General features: G+C 40.3%; 1 protein-coding gene across 2 annotated transcripts in view; it reads left to right on the top strand.

Annotated features, from left to right (window-relative positions):
* shisa9a (shisa family member 9a) overlaps positions 1-19,582 on the top strand; it is a 69,722-nt gene extending 50,140 nt beyond the window's left edge. For both annotated transcript variants that reach the window (XM_086195594.1, XM_086195593.1), the window contains exon 4: positions 11,420-19,582. In XM_086195594.1, the coding sequence (XP_086051720.1) occupies positions 11,420-12,300 (881 nt within the window). In that variant the 3' untranslated portion in view covers positions 12,301-19,582. The remainder of the gene's footprint in view (positions 1-11,419) is intronic.
* The last annotated feature ends 2,446 nt before the right edge of the window (positions 19,583-22,028 follow it).

Raw genomic sequence — 22,028 nt, 5'->3', positions numbered from 1 at the left:
GCAAACTCCAAACAGAAAGATTCCATGCCCGAGTTGGGACTTGAACCCGGAACCTTCTGAGCAAGAAAATGCATATGAGAAATGTTCAGTGTATGCTATTTACAGTTAATACCTTAAAAACTGGGAGGTACGGTGCAAAAGATCCTGTGCCCAAGTCCGGACTCGAACCCAAAACCTTACTGTTGTGAGGTGACAGTGCTAATCACTGCACCACCCTGCAGTCTTAGTATTACAAGTATTTTAGTAAATTTACCTGTACGAGGTAATTTAATATTTTTTACTCAACTCCAATTTAAAAAAAGGGTAAGACATTTCATCTGTCATTGTTTGAGGTACATGCAGAAACTGAACACACTGGTATAAAAGTCTTACCATAAACTAGTGCTTTGGCTGTGTAATTGCAGCCTGTCACATTCATATGCATAGGCTGTATGTAGACAAGGCACCACTACTCCCTAATTTTGAGTACTGCTAAAGTACACCATCCATTCGTCCATCCATTTTCTATACCACTTATCCGTTAAAGGTCGTAATAGGGGCTAGAGCCTATCACAGCTGCCTTTGAACAAGAGGTGGGGTACACCCTGAACAGGTCGCCAGTCCATGCTAGGGCCAACACATATAGACAGACAACCATTTGCCCTCACAGCCACACCTATATACACACCTTTAGAGTATCCGATTAACCTAGTCCCCACTTGCACATATTTGGACTGTGCCAGAGTACCCGAGAAAACCCACGCAAGCACAGGGGGAACATGCTGACTCCACACAGAAAGATCTCATGCTCGAGCCAGGGCTTGGACCTGGAAATTTCTTGCTGTGAGGGGACAGTGCTGACCACTGCACCACCATGTCACCCGCTAAAGTACACAAAGCTCTATATACACGAGCCCCATTTCACCATTTATATTTATCTCACTAAAAAAAATAAAAAAATAAAGCTCCCCCCTCAAGGGCTTTTCCTCTATGCCAAGTAACAGAGCAAAATACATGATTCTGATCACAAACTCATCCCCCCCAGACGTGCCACAGTCAGAGATTATCATGCCTGTTTCATGCTGAGTGTGGCTTTGTGCCCCGAAAGCTAGAAATTGTTATAATTACGCTAGCAGCTCTTATATCTACCAGCCAAATTAAAAACAGAGACAAAGATGAATAATGAGTGGTAAGTGGACAGATCATTTATCAACTTAAAGGATATTAGTTTGATGAAAACCTTTATGTACTGGATGCTGGCATATTCACGTGTTTAACTGGCCAAATAGTATTTAACAGAAAAGTATTTTCAGCGGAGTTGTGTTCAGCTACCTAAAATGTCTTTTGTGTTAGTCCCTTAGGATCAATGAACAAAGGAAACCTTTCAAAACTAATCTAATTTTGCACCAATATTCAACAAGAAGAGAAGCAATCTATCATAGAAGAGGCAGATATGCCAATTTCTCCACTGGCAGCAGCTTCAATAGATCAGACTGCAGTACTCCCACAAGACACGCTGCAATTTGAGGTGGGGAATGCAACCTCACTGTGTCTCCACTGGAAAGCTGAACTCTCTGATGATAGGCTATAGCTCCCCTTTCATCTCCCAGCACACACAGAACACACAGAGATGCTCTGGGGATTGAGGGTGGCATTTTTGGAAATGGAAGAAATCTCACAATGTAGCACAAGTTTAGGCACAACAAATTAGCTAAATTTGTGGACCATTTCAAAGTGAGGATATAGTTAATACAGAGACTGTGCATGATGTAATATTGTTATAAGTCAAAAACAACATTGCTATCGTTCTGTTCTTGTATCTAACACAGATGGAAAAATCAATTAAAAAAAAACAGACCAAAAATTGCGATAACCAAGTCAGAAAATATAAAGTATACAACAATTGAAAGCATGCACTTTGCTATTCATATAAGATCATGTTGTTTTTTTCTGATTCCAAGTCTCAAAGATGCTTCTGATACAAATGAAGGATGTGTCAGTATAACTATATTACTCCTGAAATGGGTCAGCAGCTTCATTCACTTGATGTAGTTGTTCATGTTTCACAACCTGAACTGTCCCAATAGTCTTCAAATAGACTTTTCTCCCAATTTTCTGTGTCTGCATTCATAGAACAACTGTTGTACTACACATTTGTTGTGAGAAAACTGTTGAAAATTGCATAATGCTATTTTGGAGTCAGACACATACCTGTAACTACTTTCCTGACCAGGCTGATTAACACAGAACAGCAAAAGCCCCAGCGTGACAAGTAACAAAACAAACAAGTTGTTGACAATTAGAAGAGTGACTTCTACAACTAATCATGACTGACTTTGTAAGAGAGAATGGGGAGGATTACTTCTCGACAAACAAAGATCCCAAACCTGATCTATTCGAACCTGAATACACAAAGAGAAGGAACTGCTGGCTTTGGAAGCAAAGCCAGCGAGACAGGACAGGAGGCCGCAGAAGTATAGCAGATTTTAACTGCAGTTTTAAGTATAATCATTCTATAATAATAATAACTCTATGACTGTATGCAAAGACATTGTTGGAGAAATGTGTATTTGTTGACTTTTGGGAGATTTGCTAATGTTAATTTCAGCTAATCTAACTAGCATCCAGCCGTCTAGTTGGGGTCAGGAGCTCTATGATGCATGCAGAGATGAGACAATGGTATCCATCTACTTGGGTTGATCTCAAAATGAGGGATAATAAGCATTTTTCTCAAAAGCATTCCTTCAAACGAATATGTATACAGTTTTTGTTTTTAACATAGTGTTATGGGACTAGTACTCAGTGTCAATTAATACTCAAGGTCAGGTATTTGAAACTGTATCTGATCGGGGGGCCTACAATTAAATATTTCTTGTTCCATCTTGACCTTTTTTCCCTTTACATTCTGTCTTGATAAGAAGTGAGACATTTTCTTGGTTAGAATTAGTCCATGTCTAAAAAAAATAAAAGATTATCACTGCCTGGAAGAGGGTAAGTCAATCTCAAAGTGAAGACATGAGCAAGAAAATCCATCCATCCATCCATTTTCTTCTGCTTATCCTATTAAGGGTCGTGGGGGGGCTGGAGCCTCTCCCCTCTCTCGGGCGAGAGGCGGGCTTCACTCTGGACGGGTCATCAGTCCATCACAGGGCCAACACATAGAGACAGTCAACCATTCACACTCTCATTCATACCTACAGTCAATTTAGAGTATCAATCAGCCTCGTCCCCAATTGCATGTCTTTGGACTGTGGGAGGAAGCTGGAGTACCAGAGAGAACCCACACAGGCTCAGGGAGAACATGCAGACTCCAAACAGAAAGATTCCGTGCCCGAGCTGGGACTCGAACCCAGAACCTTCTGAGCAAGAAAATGCATATGAGAAATGTTCAGTGTATACGATTTACAGTTAATACCTTGAAAACTGGGAGGTACGTTGGTGGAGTGGGTAGCACTGTCGCCTCATATCAAGACGGTTCCAGGTTTGAGACCTAGCTTGAGCACAGGGTCTTTCTGTGTGGTTCTCTCCGGTTACTCCGGCTTCCTCCCACAGTCCAAAGACCTGCAAGAGGGGACTAGGTTGATCAGATCATTCTAAATTGACCGTAGTTGTGGTTGTGAGAGCGAATGATTGTCTGTCTTTATGTGTTGGCTCTGTGATGGACCGGGTCTATCCAAGCCTATCCCAGCTGCCTTCAGGCCCCCCTGCGACCCTTAACAGGATAAGCAGTAGAAAATGGATGGATGGATGTTAAAACATGTTTGCGCTGCAGTTTGGCAAATCTGAGCATTTAGATTTGTTCAGGACTCATCTGCTTGTTTTCAGCATTCATTCAGCTCCTGTAAAACCCACTTCGTCATCACTGTTTCCTCATATTAACAATAGTCCTCATTACCCTTACCTTACCCTTAACACTTTTCCATTTTTCTTTCTCCTGTTGTTTACTCTTCTAACCATGACTTGGCTAATTTTTCTCCATCTTCTCCCCTCACATCGTCTTCGTTTCATCTTCTTACTTGCCCTTTCCCTCCCAACTTCCCCTTCAAAATCGTCACCTTTATCACCTGCATCCTACATTGTGCTCTACATTTTCCGTCACCTTCTCTTTTACCTCCTTTTGTCTCACACTCCTACACATGCCTCTGATCCCCCAACCCACACCCCATCCATCATGCTCCATATCAGTCCTTAAAGAATCGCCAGGCTGATAATCCTCATCCTCCTGCACAGAGGCTCATATCTGATTCCATTTCTGTAATTGAAGGGCAGACCCCCCCCCCCCCCACACACACACACACACACACACACACACACAGACTCATGCTTGACTGACAGATTTCCATTCCACAAGTGGTATTCAAAAGAGGTTCCTGGAAGTGATTGAAAAACTGTCCAGATATGTACAGCTCCAAAGCCTGGGATTCCAGAAGGCAAACTGCCATGACTGTGCGCCATTGATGGGGATGTCACACATGAGCTGTGAAAAATGTGTGCGTAGAGAAAGAGGAGGAGGAAGAACTGTAACAGAGATGGGGAGGAAATAGGAATAAATGACAGCAAACACAAATAAAATGTTTTTGAAGTTTCCTTTGTGAGTAGAGCTTATAAATTGCTTGAAATAAAGACTTTATTTTCCTCTCCAGTGTGTCCTCTGCATGTTAACCTCCTAAGAAAAACAACCAAGTTTAAGATGTTGATGTTCAGCTTTTTTCCTTCAATTGCCTCCACCACTTTCCCAGTGGTCCAACTGATAAGCCACACTTCAGTCAATCAATAGCCATCTCAACTATCCCCCTGTGCAACCATGTAAGGTCATTTTATCGAATTTTAACAGAATCCAGTAAGGCAAACATTTACTAATGGGTTGGTCCCTGGTTGACTCAGCCCAGAGGAGACTTACACAAGTACAAACGGCCAATTACATTCCATATATGACACACGTCATTAAATCTACACAGATAGCAGTGGTCCATCCAATGCCACATGTTCTGAATAGGTTAACTTTTCAGAAATGATCTGCAGAGTAAATCTATAGTAACTGGAGATAGAATTGCTCACTCTTGTCCTGAATCCTCTTATGTAATATACAGAGTCTCTTCACTAAAAGCCCACTTACTCCTGAAAGGTTAAAACACTATCTACTGAAGGGAATAACGACATCAGCTTGCCTCTCTCAGCTATAGGCTCCCAGAAACCCATACCTGCTGAGACACCTGCTGTTTACCAAAACATCTATTTGAAATGATTGCAACATAGATCCTCAGATATCAGCAGTGATTTAATTGCCGGTAATCCATTTTACAACCTTTGTTTACTGGTTTGGTAAAACATGGGGGTGTAATACCTTGAATGAGTACTACCGCCATTCACTACTCCCTAAACACTGGGACCCACTCATTCCATAATCCATTTAAATAGTATCTTCCACCCACCTGCATAATGACCACCTTTCTAAGAGCACACCAGCTTTATTGTGTGAATTTCTATTGAAAATTCCCCACTCAATTCCACCTTTAAAGTTGAATGCCTCTTTAAGAATATACTGTCAGCATTTTATAAAACTAGAGGACACTTGGAAAATGCATACCTCCACTAAGGCGAACTCCAATCCAATTGAAAAAAAAGAAGCCATTTTCAACAAAGGAATTTGCACCAGGGCGGCACGGTGGTGCAATGGTTAGCACTGTCGCCTCACAGCAAGAAGGTTCCAGGTTCGAGCCCCAGGTTCAAGTCCTGGCTTGAGCACGGGGTCTTTCTGTGTGGAGTCTGCATGTTCTCCCTGTGCCTGAGTGGGTTCTCTCCGGTTACTCTGTCCTCTTCCCTCAGTCCAAAGACATGCAATTGGGGACTAGGTTAAATGGATACTCTAAATTGACTGTAGGTGTGAGTGAATTGTTGTCTGTCTTTGTATGTTGGCCCTGCGATGGACTGGCGACCTGTCCAGGGTGAACCCTGCCTCTCGCCTGAAAGGGTACTGGGATAGACTCCAGCCCCCCCGCGACCCTTATCAGGATAAGTGGATGGATGGAATTTGCACCAAAATGTGATGTGTCCTTTCTTAGGTTATGGTATACACCAATGACTTTGGTAAAATTCAGCTTCCTCAAGTGGTATGTTTTTTATCTTCCTGTTAACATGCAATCAAAATCAAAAAATAAACTTATGAAATCCTCCAGTAGCTTCTTGTTGTAGTAAAAACAAGTGAAGCCGTATTGAATATGTGTTGCCAAAAGGGCAGGATCTTGACAAATAAATATATAGACAGCTGTTATTCTTAAAATTACATCTGCCATTCTGTATCGACACCTAGTATGCAGTATAGTATAGTATACAGTAAAAATACGATAAATTCGGTTAATTTTTCTTTTGAGAATCAAACAGCCTCAAAGACAGCATTTAGCTCATCATATGACAATAGAAACCAGTTTACTGGAAATATTTGCAGAGATAGGCAGCATCCTCTGACAAATTTGTAAACTTAAACATAACAGAAGAACTATCATCTGGCAGGAGACAGCATTCCCCCCACCCCCCACCCCCCCAAAAAAAGCAGACTGACTTGCTTCCTTTGCCCTAATAAAGTCTTCATTTTATTGAGGGATTTCAGGGCAATAGTGCTTAATTTTTTTTTCCTGATGTATAATGTGTGCAGGTCTCTGGGATGCTGCCCTTTTCAGGCAGAAGCATGCAGGGCACACACTATGCAACAGCTGTGTTTTCCATTTCCACTCACGTATACCATTGGATGTGCGCACCGTTGAGCTGACTGCCGCTGGATTGATTCACCTGTCGCCTGAGCAAGTTAGATCCCCCGGGGCAGACTAGCGGCTTCACAGCGGGTGTGACGCCACTCTCTCTCCTTCCCACTTCACCCTCACAACCTCCCCATCCGTTTCAGAGGGTCGCTCACTTGTCTCTGTGCCATTCACAGAGCGATAAACTAGATTTATGGTTACAGCAGCACAGCAAACGCACCAAGTGTGTTAACTCTATCTTCAAGGATGAGGAAGCAACAAGGGCTGAAGATTAATGGCTTGAGTGTGAACATGGATCCAATGGAAAACATTTCATAGTGATAAGAAAGACTAGCCGGGTGACACTGACAGACAGAGAGGAATGGATGCGAGGCATTAAACCCTGTCGTAAGGATAAACAGATAAACATACAAAGGCACAAACACACAAAAATGAGACAACACAATAACCTTGTGAGCATTGATTTATCTCATGGATAAAACTTTATGTCAAAGGAAAAACTATTCTCTGCATCTGACTGGTAGTGATATATCAGGTGCAGGAGCTTGATGTATCTGACACCACTGAGCTAACTGGCTAATTAACCAAGCCCATAACAATGATAGAAGACCTGCATCTGTATCCCTGCTGCCATCCATTAACTGGATAATGTATGAAGTTGTCTGTCACAGTTTGCTGCCTTCAGAATTACACAAAAATGACATTTGTGCCTGAATAGGAAGATAAAATCATCAGTAGGTCAGCCACCATAAATTACTATTTTAAAATACAAAATCCAGCCTTATTCTCATTCAGCTTGTTCTCAAGCCTCGGGTTTTCATGCAGGCATGGCCACATGTATGTGTCAGTGCATGTGAATCTCCTCCCTCCCCTCGGATCAGTCGGTCCCTTCCCCTCTATAAAATGCTGCAACCGTTGAGGTGCAATGGTGTGTATTTTGAGAGCGCAATGGTGGAGAGCACTCTGAAATGTTTATTTGAAGATGAGCCTCTGGATTTACCTCTGAAGAAACCACAATTGGTGGCTTAAAAGGCATCATAAATAGGGAAAAGACCAGAGTAAATCTTGGCCTTACATTTCCAAGATAGACCTGCGAGATCTCAAAAGACTCCAGTTTGACTCAGACGTAGCTCTTCTACACTTGGACAAGTAACTAACTTGATGTGTACATAATCTCACATTTCTATGTACATGGGAGTGTGTGACAGTAATGTTAGTCACATGTCACATATCAAGTGCATTCAGTTAAATTTAACGTTAGTAGCGTGGGCTAATGGCTGGGGCTTGAGCTGTTGCCTCTCTTACATTGCATGTGATGGCCATGGCTGCCATTCAAACACAGTCTTAAACACACATTACCAACCAATTGGTTGTAGTTTTGTTAATAATGTAACGTGGGGGTGCGTTGATGGTGTTAGACTCTCTCTGAATGTGAAGGAACGGCAGAAAAAGGAGACGGATAACTCTTCAGAGCACACTTTTACTTCTTCCCCAACACTCCCTGATTCTACATCACATGGCACTCAACTGGCCAATCAGAAGCTAGACAGAGTCAGGTAACTGCAAGTCCAAACTATAATAGCCCATTTAGACAAATCTAATATTATAAAACCCAAACAAGAAACAACACAAACATAACAACAATTAGCTATGCAAATAATAAATAAAATAAAGTGCATTTTCCTATGATGAAATGAAACATAAATTAATTAATGTAACAGAGGAATTAACAGTCAGAAACTACTGCGTCTTACAATAATCATGTTCAAATTTAGTGTCACATCTGTAAGCCCTGGTAAGTTCCCAATCAGCATTTTAAAATAGCAACAAACTGATTTAACAACTACAACTGTGTGCAATCACAGTGCATGTCTGCATATTCCTGCTATAGCAAAAAGGGAGATAAGTGACAATAACAGTCATTTGTTTGCTTGGGTAACATAGTTGTTCCAAAAGAGAATTTGCTATGTGTAGCAAACCTAGTCAAAATTCTGAGATTGAAAAATCCAAATATTGCAATATATATCAAGTAGTTAAAATTCTTAGATAAAAGTGATGTATCTGAAATAAAGAATCACAATTCTGAAAATAAAATTAAAAATTCTGAATTCTAATTCAAATTTTGCGATGTGCAGTGCAATAAAATTGACATGACTTGAGATAATATTCATGCTTTATCCATTTCAACGTTAATTTTTTTGGTATTATTGTAGATAAAGAATAAGTTGGGTCTGAGCTTGGTTATTCTACTTCACATGGTCCATGTCATTCTGAACTGCCTTTGAAACCCAGATAATGCATGTTTTGGTGAATTCTGAGTATGTGCCAGAGCTGAGAAAATTATTGGAGGTGTCTGAGAGGTACATGAATGCCAGGGTCCAGGACCTCCTCTCTACATCTTTGGAAACACACCATGGCGGTCCTTGAACTCCTGCAGAAGTCAGAGGACTGTGATGGCCCTTGTCTCATACCTCGACCTCTTCCTTCTCACCCTATTTCCAAGATGGCAGTGACTTGCTGCAGCCAGCCTCAGCGGATAGGTCGCTGTTGATGCCCTTAGCAGTTGGGTCAAAATCAAAATCATACAGACAGCAGCAATTGGAGGTTATTGCAAATATATAATGCCATTAGTAACAACAAAAATAGCAATAGCTGAGTTCTCCCTCCAACATGCCATTGGCACACATACATTTATGTCTTGGTCTCGTAATATTGTCGTCACAACATAATACACAAATGTCACAGTCATTTGAGGCCTATCCAAAACTTTCAGACAATGTTATTCAAGGTAGTTTTAACTAACATTTCCAGCTCGTTAGTTTTCAGCTACTAGTACTTAAATTACATTTAAAAGAAAGCTAATTATGACCGCTACATTATCAATACATTGTGATGACACAGTGTCAATAAACGAACACTAGAGGTGAACAGATACCATTTGATGTTAATGGTGACATACTAAAATAGGAGCTCAATTTTTAATTTACTGGCAAAAACAATGCTAAATTTTTTTTTTAAAAAGGACATCCTCTCACTTGCAGCATTGTGTATTTGACTCGTGATTTGACACTGTCAACAAAATAGTCCTGCTATATCCTCATTTGCTCAATGAACCTTCAAGGCTTTGCTGCATCGGAGGTGACTGAGAATGTTACTCTTTTTTTGACTGAATCATTAGAAAAGCAGGACAATATTTTCCATCTTTAGTATCCTTTTTGTTAGATTTCTTAGTCTTTCTTTAGTCTTCTAGAAAGCAATATGAGACATAACAGGCAGATAAAATAAAGGGTCCACAGTTTTGATATTTCAACTGCATTAATTAAAGGAGTAATTATTTTGAAAGTAAACTCTACAGTATGAAATAATATCATGAGGGAGAGGTGGAGGGTTCCACTGTGTTAATGTTTCCAGCAAAGCAGAATGGCCTTTCTGCTGTATAACTGTTTGAGGACAGATGCAGGGTTTTTTGGAACTAAGCCCCCCTGATATCAAATTACTTAATATAAATCTGTTGCAGTAAAAGGTGAGAAATATCCTATTTCAAGCCAAGTAATGCTTTCTTTATTTTCATATGAAAATAAAGAAAGCATTACTTGGCTGGTTGGCGCTTGCCCGCCCATGGCAACAGTGGTAATGGTCAACAGAGCTGGAGAACCGGCAGTTTAAGGCACCCACTGGTTTAGGACAGCAAGTCTAGGACAGATTTTTTTTTGCAACACCACAATTTAGTAGACTTCATTACTCTTTGATTGAGAATCAGGAACTCCTGTTAAGATTTTGGCACGAAGACAGGGATTAGGATTAGGGTAAAAATCATAGTGAGGCGAGTGCCACAACTGAATGAGAATACAATTTTTTTCACCTGTGCTTTTTATAAAAATTCAACAAGTTATTATATTAGCTTTCTTGTTTACAGAATGAACTTCTTCATTTTATTTGTTGTACTTAATATGTAATTTCATCCATTCATCTTTTTACTCTTCATAGTAGCATTGTAACACGTTCATACATGGAACACTCTTTGGCGACTTATGTGTACAACATTCTCCTGAAATATGACTACTCTTACCTAGAAAGAAGAAGAGCTTTTTTATTATTTGTGGGAGGGAAATTAGTTCTGTTATTCAATGTTGAGGAATAGACAGTCACCACAAAAGAAATGTTTGTTGCCATAAGGTAATGACCATTATATATTTTTCTCCCAGTTATTCTACCTAGTATCATTGTGAGCATCTTCCCACCACACTCAAATGAGATGTTTTCTCAGCGTTATGAAAGAGGAACAGGCAAAGGAGACATATTGAGCTGTTCTTTTGATTTTGCTCCCCTAGTGGCATGGCGGGCTTCCATAAGCAGGCATTTACAGTAGAGCTGGCACCCTTTTGGTCAGTCAGATGAGGGTTGGCTGACTAACAAAGTTAAGTGTAGGCCTACTGTATAGGTTTGTTATATGACCTTCTCAGACTGTGGGAGTAGAAAGGGATGGGGTGTTTTCTATCCAAACTTCTGCCAGTGTTTTAGTTTGCATCTGATATTATGAGTCACACTTAACAGCAGTTTTATTTTCTTTCCACGCACAAGATGGAGAATTGTTGCTTTTAATCTAGTGCTTGAACAGACTCCATTTATATTTCTTTTGTGTCAATTTAACATTTTCTTTGGCATCCTGTTTTTTCCTTTGACAGCTGCCAAGTACAATGGCGATCTCTACAACAAGCGGCGTCTGATGGTGGAGCTGCCAGCAAAGGGGGGCCTTCCTCTCCAACCCATGGGAAACTCCAAACCCTCCATGGGCAACATGTCATCAATGGCTCCTCAGATGACCACAAACCCTATGGCTACTAATCCCATGGCTTCCAACCACATGAATCCCACCATCACCCAAATAACCTCCATGACCCCCATGACCTCTATGACACCCATGACCTCCCTCACTCCGATGACTTCTATGACACCCATGACTTCCCTTGCCCCAATGACCTCTATGACCCCTATGACCTCCTTGGGTCCACTGACTCCAGAGCCAGTGGCGACCTATGTCACAGAGATGCCCAGCATCTCCTCTGTCTCTACCCTCCCTGCAGAACGGCATGGGCCTGGAGCTGGGGGACTGAAGCCCAATGGCCAGAAACCCAAAAGCAGCCATGGCCATGCTGCTTACAGTTCTCACAGTGCTCACACGCATGCTCACAGCCATAGTAGCAAGGCGCCAGGGATGGGGGCAATGTCTCTGGCACATATGTCAGGGACCATGCCAGGGGGTACATCCCTGGGCATCTCTAGGGTGGCTGAGAGCACCATTGGTCCTAACTCAGCAACAATGGGCCGCCCTTTGGCATACAGTTCCAACACCATCGCGGCAGGGCATGCAATGGGTCTGGGGCTGAGGGGTTGGGACGGGACTGAGACAGTTGGACGAAGGAAGACCTATGGGCACAAGAGGCCTCAGTGTACCGTACTGGAGCCAAACCAGCTCCATAGCACTAGAGGCCAGAGCCGCAGCCAGCACTTCCTCCCCACACAGCCCTACTTTGTGACCAACAGCAAGACAGAGGTGACTGTGTGAGAGAGGATATGAGGGAGAAAAAGAGGGGGAGAGGATGTATGAGGAGTGATGGCACAATTAACCTCTCGGTGGAGACACCAACTCCAGGGTGCAGATCTATGTGTTTGTTTGTGTGAAGTTGAGGTTTGTTGATACCTGGTGAATGGTGGTCCCTACTTTGTGGTGGGACAGTGATTCCGTTTCTGAGGGGCTCTCGTTTCATCAACAGAGAGTTCATCATTCAAATCAGTTAACAGGTCAAGAGGATGACAGCCAAGTTGGTGACATCTGTAACCATAACAACAAAGAGCCTACAAAACAGGGATGTCTGTACACTTGAGTTGTGTTTGGCTTAAAAAACCAAACATAAGAAACAACTTAAGCAAAGAATTGTAAAGCATCATATGAAAGGTTTACCCACAGACCTCATGACAGGAGTCCTGCTCATTTACCCAACAAAGCATTGAAGGGTTTGGAGGAAATAAAGTCCCCGAATAATTCACCCCATTTCTTTTGAAGGACTTCAAACAGATGCACAATGAAGGTGCTGGCCTTTGGAATGCCTGCATACAGGGCTTTGTACTGTGGCTATTCAAAAGCTCCTTCTCAAGCTCTGCAGCTGAAGGTCGCCCTTTTCTGCAAGGCTTCAGCACAGAGGATGAAGGCTGTCACGCTTCCATATTGTTCTGTGATAGCTGGCTCTGAGGAGGGATGCTTCACCTAGCAGAGGCTCCTCGGAGCATCCTCTCACACATTCAGAAATGTGCACATGCAGAAATGTTGTGACAAACATGAAAACATATTCTGTAGTAAAATCTCACACATGGCTTGGTCAATATGGGTTTTCCAGGAATGTTTTAAATGAAGTTACAGATTTCTTGTGTAATTTGTGCATATTTGTCTCTGAATTTAGACCACCGGATTCTAAATTCTCCAATGGAACCCAGAAATATTTAGGTTTCAGAAACTGACACTCATTACAATCTGGGATATTTTACTGGCTTTAAATTCAAAATATATTGACAAAAACACAAATTAGAGAAAAGATAATGCTCCTATTTGGTAGCTGTATATTACAGAAACTACATGGAACTGAACAAAATAACTTAATTTAAGATGTTAAAGATATATTACATATATATTAATTTAGGCAAGATGTTACAGATGGACAAATAGCACACATAAAGTAAGGGTCAACTGTATGCTTAGAATTTTTGTTAAGCATCAGTTGCTTAACAGTTTATTTCGACACAGATTCTGCAGAGTGTGTTCTACTTCTCTTGTTTTAGACAAAAGTAAGAAAAACTATGAAAAGTGGATATAAATACCACCACTTTTTAGTGGTGATGGAAGACACCGCTGAAAGAAACTAGGCTTGATTAGATCACTCACTGTACTCAAGCTCCAGCTGAAAAAAACATCACAACCAGCAAAAAATCTGGGTTACATGACTCAAACATAAAAATAAATCCTTAAGTCTGGAAAAAATAGGCCAAATCTTATAAGGGCTTTTCTGAGCCCATTTGCTTGTTTTGTATTTATGTGACACGCATTAGCAGCTGCAGTCGCTGCTATCATTCTAACCTTGTGATCTAAAGTGCTGTTCCCACCTCTAAAACCCCCTTTACACTGGAGATTAGACACATTTCAAGTGATCAGATTGGAATCACTCAGTGCTAAGCCACATTGAAATAAAAATGTCAGTGCACGCCAAACACTCTGAAAATGTATTATGATGAGATTGGTTAAATGATCTTTGGGGGTCGTCAGAGAAGTTTGGGTTGAAAGTCTTTATTGTGCAGCTCTCACTTAAGCACAAGCAACACAGGCAATGTTTTAAAGTATGTATAGAAAAGAGAAAGTGCTGCACATGACAATCCGGTGAGAGAAGATGTTGGCTGCCAATGTGTATACCAGAGATCCACTTTATTTACAGCTCCAGCAGAGCTACACACAGTTAACCCAGGCTTATGTGGATCTGACGTGCAAAGTGTGTTACATAAAAAACTTTAATCAGTTAAGAGAGTAAATTGGAGAGGATACTGAAAAATCCCTGCTGTATTTAGGGTCACATTGGAATAAACATGCAAATGATTTATGAAGTTCTCAAGAGCATTGAAATGGGTCACTTACAACACCTGCGCACTCACACATGCACACACATGTACAGACCATATTACAGGGTGGACTCTGCTTTTCTTCTGCTCCCACAGTGCAGAGAAGATAAAAAGTCAGTACTGTTATTGCGCCTGTTGTACATGAAAGACTGTGAAACTCCAGATCTTGGCCCTTTGTAGCGATCTTATGCTTTTTATATATAAACATACATAACCTCTTAATCTCTTTCTTTTTATCCTTTATTTATCACTCCTTTTCACTCTTTTCTTCTTGTCTGAATGGATGAACTTTGCTGAGTGAAACAAAGTAAGGCTGTGATTAATCTTTTCTGTGATAGTAGAGTACAGGCATGATGAGACAGACAGAGAGAGAGAGAGAGAGAGAGAGAGAGAGAGAGAATAGTACTAATAATTTGCTCTCACCCTGAAAGGCAAGATTTCTTTCTCCTGTGTCCATTAGCAGGGAAAACATGTTTGATTCTGTGTGCCAAAAAAATTGTATTATTGTGTGCCATCTTGAACATCGCCCACATTTCCACTCATTTTTTTTTACCTTTGTGTATGTCTAATTATGTTTGTGTGTGTCTGTGTGTGAGAGAGAAAGAGACTGAGTCACAGAAACCAAACAAACAAACCAAACAGAGCATCACAGCCACCTTTTCATATTATTTTACTTGATTTCTTGTCTGCAAGTGGATTTATCTGTAACAGAGAAGTAGGTCAATTTTTGCTCAGGATGTGCATTATCAGACCCAATTGACTTAATCCAGCAAGGCAGAAATGTGGAAATATGTACCCTCCTCACCACCACTGCCATAATGCTCCATCCTTTAAGCCCATTCAGCTCTGAAAAGCAGCCACTGGAACAATTGGTCAGCAGGTAGAGCAGTGGAAACAGTTGGTAAACAGAACCAGAAAAAAACTCCTCACGGCAAAAATAAACATGATAGGAAGTGGGAATTGGTTGCGCCAGAAGGGTCACAGTTGATGGGGTCAGAACGACAGATGAATGGGTTCAGGAGGCAGTCATGTCTGACATTTTTCATCAGGCAAGTCAGCCAGACAAAAAAATGCCACAGTAGACACAAAAGGACACATGCAGTGTGCAGGCTTGACAAAAAAAAAAACCCAGAACAAGCTCCTTAACAGTGTTGCTGCCATTAATACATGACAAAGATGATCTTTATTTCTGACTTTTATGATTTGGTGCTGGTATATGTCAATTCTAACTAAGCACACTGTAATAATAAAAACACCAATTATCTAAAAGGCAATTGCAAAAGTTACCAGATCATAAAAAAGAGATAAATGTGCATAATTCCTTATCATAATCTTTCATCTTGATGTGCTGTGAAAGAATTTGAAGGCCATTCAGTTTTAGAGATGGTTGTGTACTCTGCTCAGTGTGTTCCTTCAGAGTGATGTATGAGCTTCAACTGAGATTCTATAGCTTGTGCCTGGTTTTATGGTTTCAACTCTTTCTTTAGTAGAACGATATATCACGAACAGTGTACAGGATGTGTCTGCATCATCTATGAAACATTTATAACAAACTGTATTTTGCTATGCTCAAGGGGGTAATTAAGGCCTAGTCACAACATCATTTATTCAAGCCAGCTGTGTATATATATATATATATATAGAGAGAGAGAGAGAGAGAGAGAGAGATCACAACAAAATTGATCTTATGACACTTTCCAAATAGCAGGTCTAGAACCATATTCTTTTAATGTGATTTAATTTACCTAAGATTGACATGAGCAACCATTCAAATCTAGGGCTTGAGCAATATCAGTTTGCTGATATAATCAGGTGATACAAGCCTGTCTCAGACATATCAGTATCCGCTAGCTGATGTTTGCAATTAAGAGCTGATATTGATTCATGTGAACACTTGTACTTATTGCAGGCAAAGTGGCTTGGTTTAATTTAGAAATTGTGTTCTTAGTGCAGTGGAGCTGAATTTCGTAATGTCTTTGACCACATTTAGATCAGACCTTGTCAATAAAATGTTACATGGATTTGTGTTATTTTTGGTTTATTCACCTAGACTTCATCTTAGCTGTCCATAGTTGTAGAATCTCCATCATGTGAAGTGCCAGGGCCAGAGCTTGTTGTTTCCTTATCATGTACAAGCCAGAATTTCACAGTTATGACTGCAATATTGCATAAATGCAACAATGTAACCAACCAAGACTAATTGAACTCAATTGAAACTTTATTGACACATACATGAAACAGATTAGTCACTGTAAAATAGAGCTCCTCCACCTCCAAATGAAAGTAGACGTTTCGAAGGGGCAGTGCCTGATTGCCTGTTACTCCATCTACTTTTGATCTACGACCTCCTGGATGATGTGTCAGTGACTTGGCTTTGATGAGGGTGCATCCAGAAAAGCAGCTGGGGTTTTGCTTGGGCATGCAAAATTTCCTTACTTATTTAAAGGCATACGCTGTCAGGAAGTCTAGCGTTTATAATTCTCAGAAGAAATTTAAGTATGGCCAATTGCTTTCACTTGTATGCTCCCTGCAGTAGTTCAAAGGTTTCTGACTTTTTCCCAGCTGAAACTGAAGCCGAGTGGAGATGCAATTGGTCTAATTCATCTGATCAGACCCAAGTTTGAGGGTGTATCTGTTGACTGGCAAATTAAATTTAAAGGGTTCCTCTTTTATGAAAGTTATTGTGTAATCCTGCCAACAGAAAAGCGCTGGGAAAAGTAACCTCCTTGCTTTCCCTGTATCATGCACTATCGTGCCATATGTCATGTCTGTCACCTGTTATTGCTATAGCCACCAGTGTGTTAGTAATGCATGACTGCCTAGACTGTCTACATTAGGCTATAGCAGTTTTGATATCAGAAAGACAATAAAACATCCTGGAATAAGTCTTTTGCCATGAGGAGCTTATTCTGGATCAATGTTTTTATTCCTAATCTTGGAATTTAACTGGCTTAATATGTGTGGAGAGATTAGCTATTGGGTGGGCCTGTACACTGCATTGTGACAGAGTCGCTCAATGTGTCAAATTAATAAAAAGCACGCAGAAAAGCAAACAGTGAAAGTGGCAGATGAGTGAGAGAGATTTAGGAAAAGCTTGAAGGCAAACACCACACAAACCCACCCACCTTTCGGCTCACAAAACACACGCTGACAAGTACAAGCAATGACAAAACTGAGATTTGTAGAAGCTTACAGTCCCAGAAGATTCACCACGAGAGGGAAGGAGGTAGGTGACAGATGCGGGGAGAGAGGTGATTCGAGAAGATGCTAACGGGATATGAAAATTGAGTTTGAGGTCCAACTTCTTAGCAAATAGGGTACAAAAAAATCCCCTATTTAGTCAAGCACTGCTGGAATCATGCTCTTGCTCAGCCAGTCGCCGGGAGAAAACTGCACAGCGGAATATCTACAAGGACTATTCATTAAGACAAAGGAGGAGCTGTGAAGGGACTAGTGGCCAGGGGCGGCTTGGGGAGCTCTCATTGTGATCTTTAATCAACAAAACCTAGAGAAACGCGAACAAGAGCTTTGTTGATGTAACAGTGACTCAGTCCACAGTGGCACAGAAAGACAGAAAAGGGACCTAATGCTAACACTTGATAGAGAGGAATTTTTAAATTATTGATATTGCAAAACGCTGGTGCACAGCAAACCAGAACTAACGGGTCCGTTTGGAAGTTGTGAATGTGACATGACTGTTAGTTTACACACAAACTCCTCTATCCAATGATTTCATATTACTCCAGTATTTTTTGAATAGTCGATGCGATCGATCGAAAGATTCTTGAATAATTCCTCCAGACATCACGAATATACACTAAAATATGTATGTGCTCTGACTAATGTTTTTGACAATTTCTATGTGTTCAAGCTGAGAGTGTGACGCATGGGTTGTTTTTGATGTCAGTCTGCTAATCAGGACAATGCAGTAATCTGTAAATATTAATTTCTTTGATGGGGTAAGGTGAGGGTTTTTTCCCCTGACACATGAACGCAACAGTACCATGATTGGAAGGTGAGATATATACAGTATATTTGAGTTGACATTCAAGGGCTCAAACACTTTTAGCAGATTCTTTCACACACTCTTCTTTTCCCTCCTTTACTGTTGCTGGACTTGATAGTGCTGTTTAGAATGCGGCCTATGAATACCATGTGTAGGGTACAAAAAAATCCACCATATTATCAAAAGAGGTCAGCTATGTTTACAACTTTGTATAGCATCAGTCTTAACGTGCAATGTTTTCACCGATACAGAGCTTCTGCACACCATGACAGAGGAAATACAGTGTTTATTGTCCAGTAACGCTCAACATCTGTTTTACAAAAGGGTTCGCTCCTATGGTGTGCTTTACATGTCTAATTTTTATTGAATATACTTGCTGTTAGAATAAACTGAGGGATATCAGTCACAGTTGAACTGAAAAATACTCCAGAGCCAAGGGATTTCCTGTTACAGCTGAAAAATCAATAAGCTATTTCTGATATATCCATTAGCAAGCATATTCTTTTCAAGAGGAACTCATTGATTGACTCATTTTGATGTTAATCATGCATTCCATACAAAGTCATTTGAGATTTAGTTTTATATTTTTGATGTCAAGACCAGTTGGTGGTATTTATGCATATGTGCATAAGAATACATATGGCCCCAACACTGCATTTATGCGTGGCTAGTACAGCATAATTTTCTATGGTAGAGCCCATCTCCCACTATTGTTTGCACAGTAGCTTATAATATGCACCGTGATGCCCCATTGTCCTCTTACTGTTTACTGACTTTATAATTTGTGAATTTAAGTTATGGAAAAGCTGTATTTTGGTACTATTCAAATATTGTTAGCAAAAGAGATAGAGCAGATGTTTTTGTTCCAGAAATATATTACCATAGTGTTGCTATGAAGTCTGTTTTCTGTTTTGGGGGGAGGGGGGATGACAGGGATATTTTTGTTCCTTTGTGTTGATTTGCCATTCAACGATATATCACCATTGTTCTATATACAACTTTCTTACGTGGCAATAAAAGATGACTTCTGTACAAATCGCCCTCTCATTGCCTTTCTTTGATTTATTCTGTTTCCTGATTTTGTCCTCAGGAAATTCTTCTTTTCTTCTTTATCCTCCCTTTACCTCCCCATATCTTCCCTGCCACTTCTTCCCAGCCAACAACTGATATTAAAATGGTAGAAAGACTTGGACTAACTTTAGAAACACGATTATATACAGTATAGCAAGTGAATGAAGGCCGAAAACTCGTACAGATGTCAGTCCAATCTCTAAATGGTTTTCTCTGATCTCCAACCCTGAAAGATAATGTCACAGGAAACAGGTGTAGTGATAACAACCTTTTAACACCGCATCACATGTTGTTGGTGTGTATTGTGTCGAGTTTACATGGCTGCTTCACAGAAACAATGCCAATGTACTGCAATTCAGTTAGGATCATTTGATGTGGTGGTTTATACCAGACAGAAAGAGCCAGCCAGGTACAGTTAACCTGAAACTAAAGGTGAATTATGGAATTAGTTTGTTTGTTTTTAGCTCATATAAAAATGTTTTTGTATTACTGAGCACACGGCTGTTTTTATAGTTTTATTGCCGTCGCTGTTGTTAGACATCAGTGGCTCCTGAGAATTCTGGATTTATAAAGTAATTCAGGAAGGAAAAGAAATGTCTTTGTGAGCTCAAGAATCCTATTTGCGAGTGCTTGAAAGTTGAGATACGAATTTTGGGTTAAGTATCATTTTAAAGGTCAAATGTACAATACTTACATTTCCCAGTCAGTCACTCTCTCTTGCTGCATTTATCAGTCCTACTGGTTACCACGGTTAGAGTTAGAATAGCAGTAATGAAACCGAAAACCGATTTGAAACCGAATACGTTTCTTGATGTTGTCACACTCTAAAAATAATAACAAGAACCTGTCCGAGGTTAAAGTTGCCATCTTGTGCAACTGCTATTGCTATACAGCAAAAGTTTGCATACCTGTGCAACAGAAAAGCGGTGACCTCGGCACAGCATGTCAGCTCCAATCTTTTAGCTGAGACCGATGTAGAAATGCTGACCCAATATTGACCTTTGTCTTGCTCCTTTTTAGTACAACATTATTGAGACAGATAATGAACGAACCCTTACATTTCTCAACCGTTTCTTGTGTTAACACAACTCCTGAGCTCCCAAGGTCAGTGACCACACACAGATAACATGTGATATCAATGTCTTGATGCTGTTGGCTCAGAGGTCCTGAACCATTTGATGTCCAACTTGCTGGAATGTGAGTGATATGAACATTAAGGACCTGATGACATTTTGAAATTAATTATTACACCTATATTATTCGTTTTTGGTAAATTTAGACTTTCCTTCTGCATCTCTCTAAAAGTTTTGTGGATATTTAAAAAAAAAAAATTTGATGACAAAATTCTTGTATGTTGCACCTTTATTTAAGATACTAGGCAAGGTAAATATTTATTAAACAAATCAATGTATAGTTTATATAATAAATATATATTAACTAATTATTTTATAAGCTCAAAATATTACTTAAGTAAATAAAAACAAGTTTATATTTGGAAATTATTCATTAGAATGGAAGTTGGTTCATCTATTTAAAATAACTTCATATTATAAAAAGGCAGTAAATGCATAAATAGTGATTATGGCATAACAGAGACAGGGTAAAACTTTATTGTACATATACTCCTTTTTGGGCAGCTGAAATGTGTCTATCCTGCTTGTCCTCTGCTCTTTTCTCAACTGTTCTTTAACATGAAGATGGCGCTGAAGCCAGAGAGCTACTGTGTCATTGAGCTTCAAACAAAGGATGTCTGCCAAACACTTCTGGGCCTACTGTTTTGGTTGTAAAAAATTGTTTTTTCTCGTTTACCTCCAAATGAACCATGTATACAAAAAATCTTTTAACTACACACAAATGGTGCCTACAGGCCCATCTGAATACAAGTGTACACTACAACAGACAATTGCACTCACACAAAGGGAGTTTACACTAATTGCATACACTGCCAATAGCGCTGGCAGTGAGGAACCAGTTGAGGGAATTTAACTCGAAACAAAGTAAACCTGCTATCCATGCGCTCCCCTGCCAATCCCTCGCTACCTTCCTGAATCCTGCTCAGCAGAGCAGAGTTGCACAACATGAGCTTGCTGTGTGTTTAAAGCCATCTGGCACTGATGTGTGCATCAACTGTCAGGGGCATCGTCACCCCATCACCTTTTCATAGTGTTTCTTCTTTTATTTATGTAGACATGTAAACATTCCAGCATGAAGTTTGAATAGTTTTTTGAGCATTTCGCACACCAGTCAAACTGCTTCACAACGCCGCTTGACTTGAGCTTGAGCACAAGATTTAGCATAATTAGCAAGAATACAATCAAATATACCAAGGCAGCAAGATGGCAAATGTTGTATTCTGATGTAGAAGGTAGAGATTTAATGTGGGCAGCCATCAGTAAAATTGGTAGGATGATGTCTTGTAGTGTTGGCTTGTGGCGAGGGACGCAACAAACCACATGTCTTCCAATTCAAGCTTATCTAAATGACTTTTTAATCAGATCCAATCTATTCTGATACACACCTGCTGATACTGATACTGATTCTGGTAGGTCATTTTT

The sequence above is a fragment of the Aulostomus chinensis genome, chromosome 23 (assembly GCF_037954235.1).
Source record: "Aulostomus chinensis isolate RoL2024-O1b breed Wild chromosome 23, RoL_Achi_v1.0, whole genome shotgun sequence".
NCBI lineage: Eukaryota > Metazoa > Chordata > Actinopteri > Syngnathiformes > Aulostomidae > Aulostomus > Aulostomus chinensis.
Note: the sequence above shows the minus strand (reverse complement) of the source record. Positions and strands in the feature narration are given on the sequence as shown.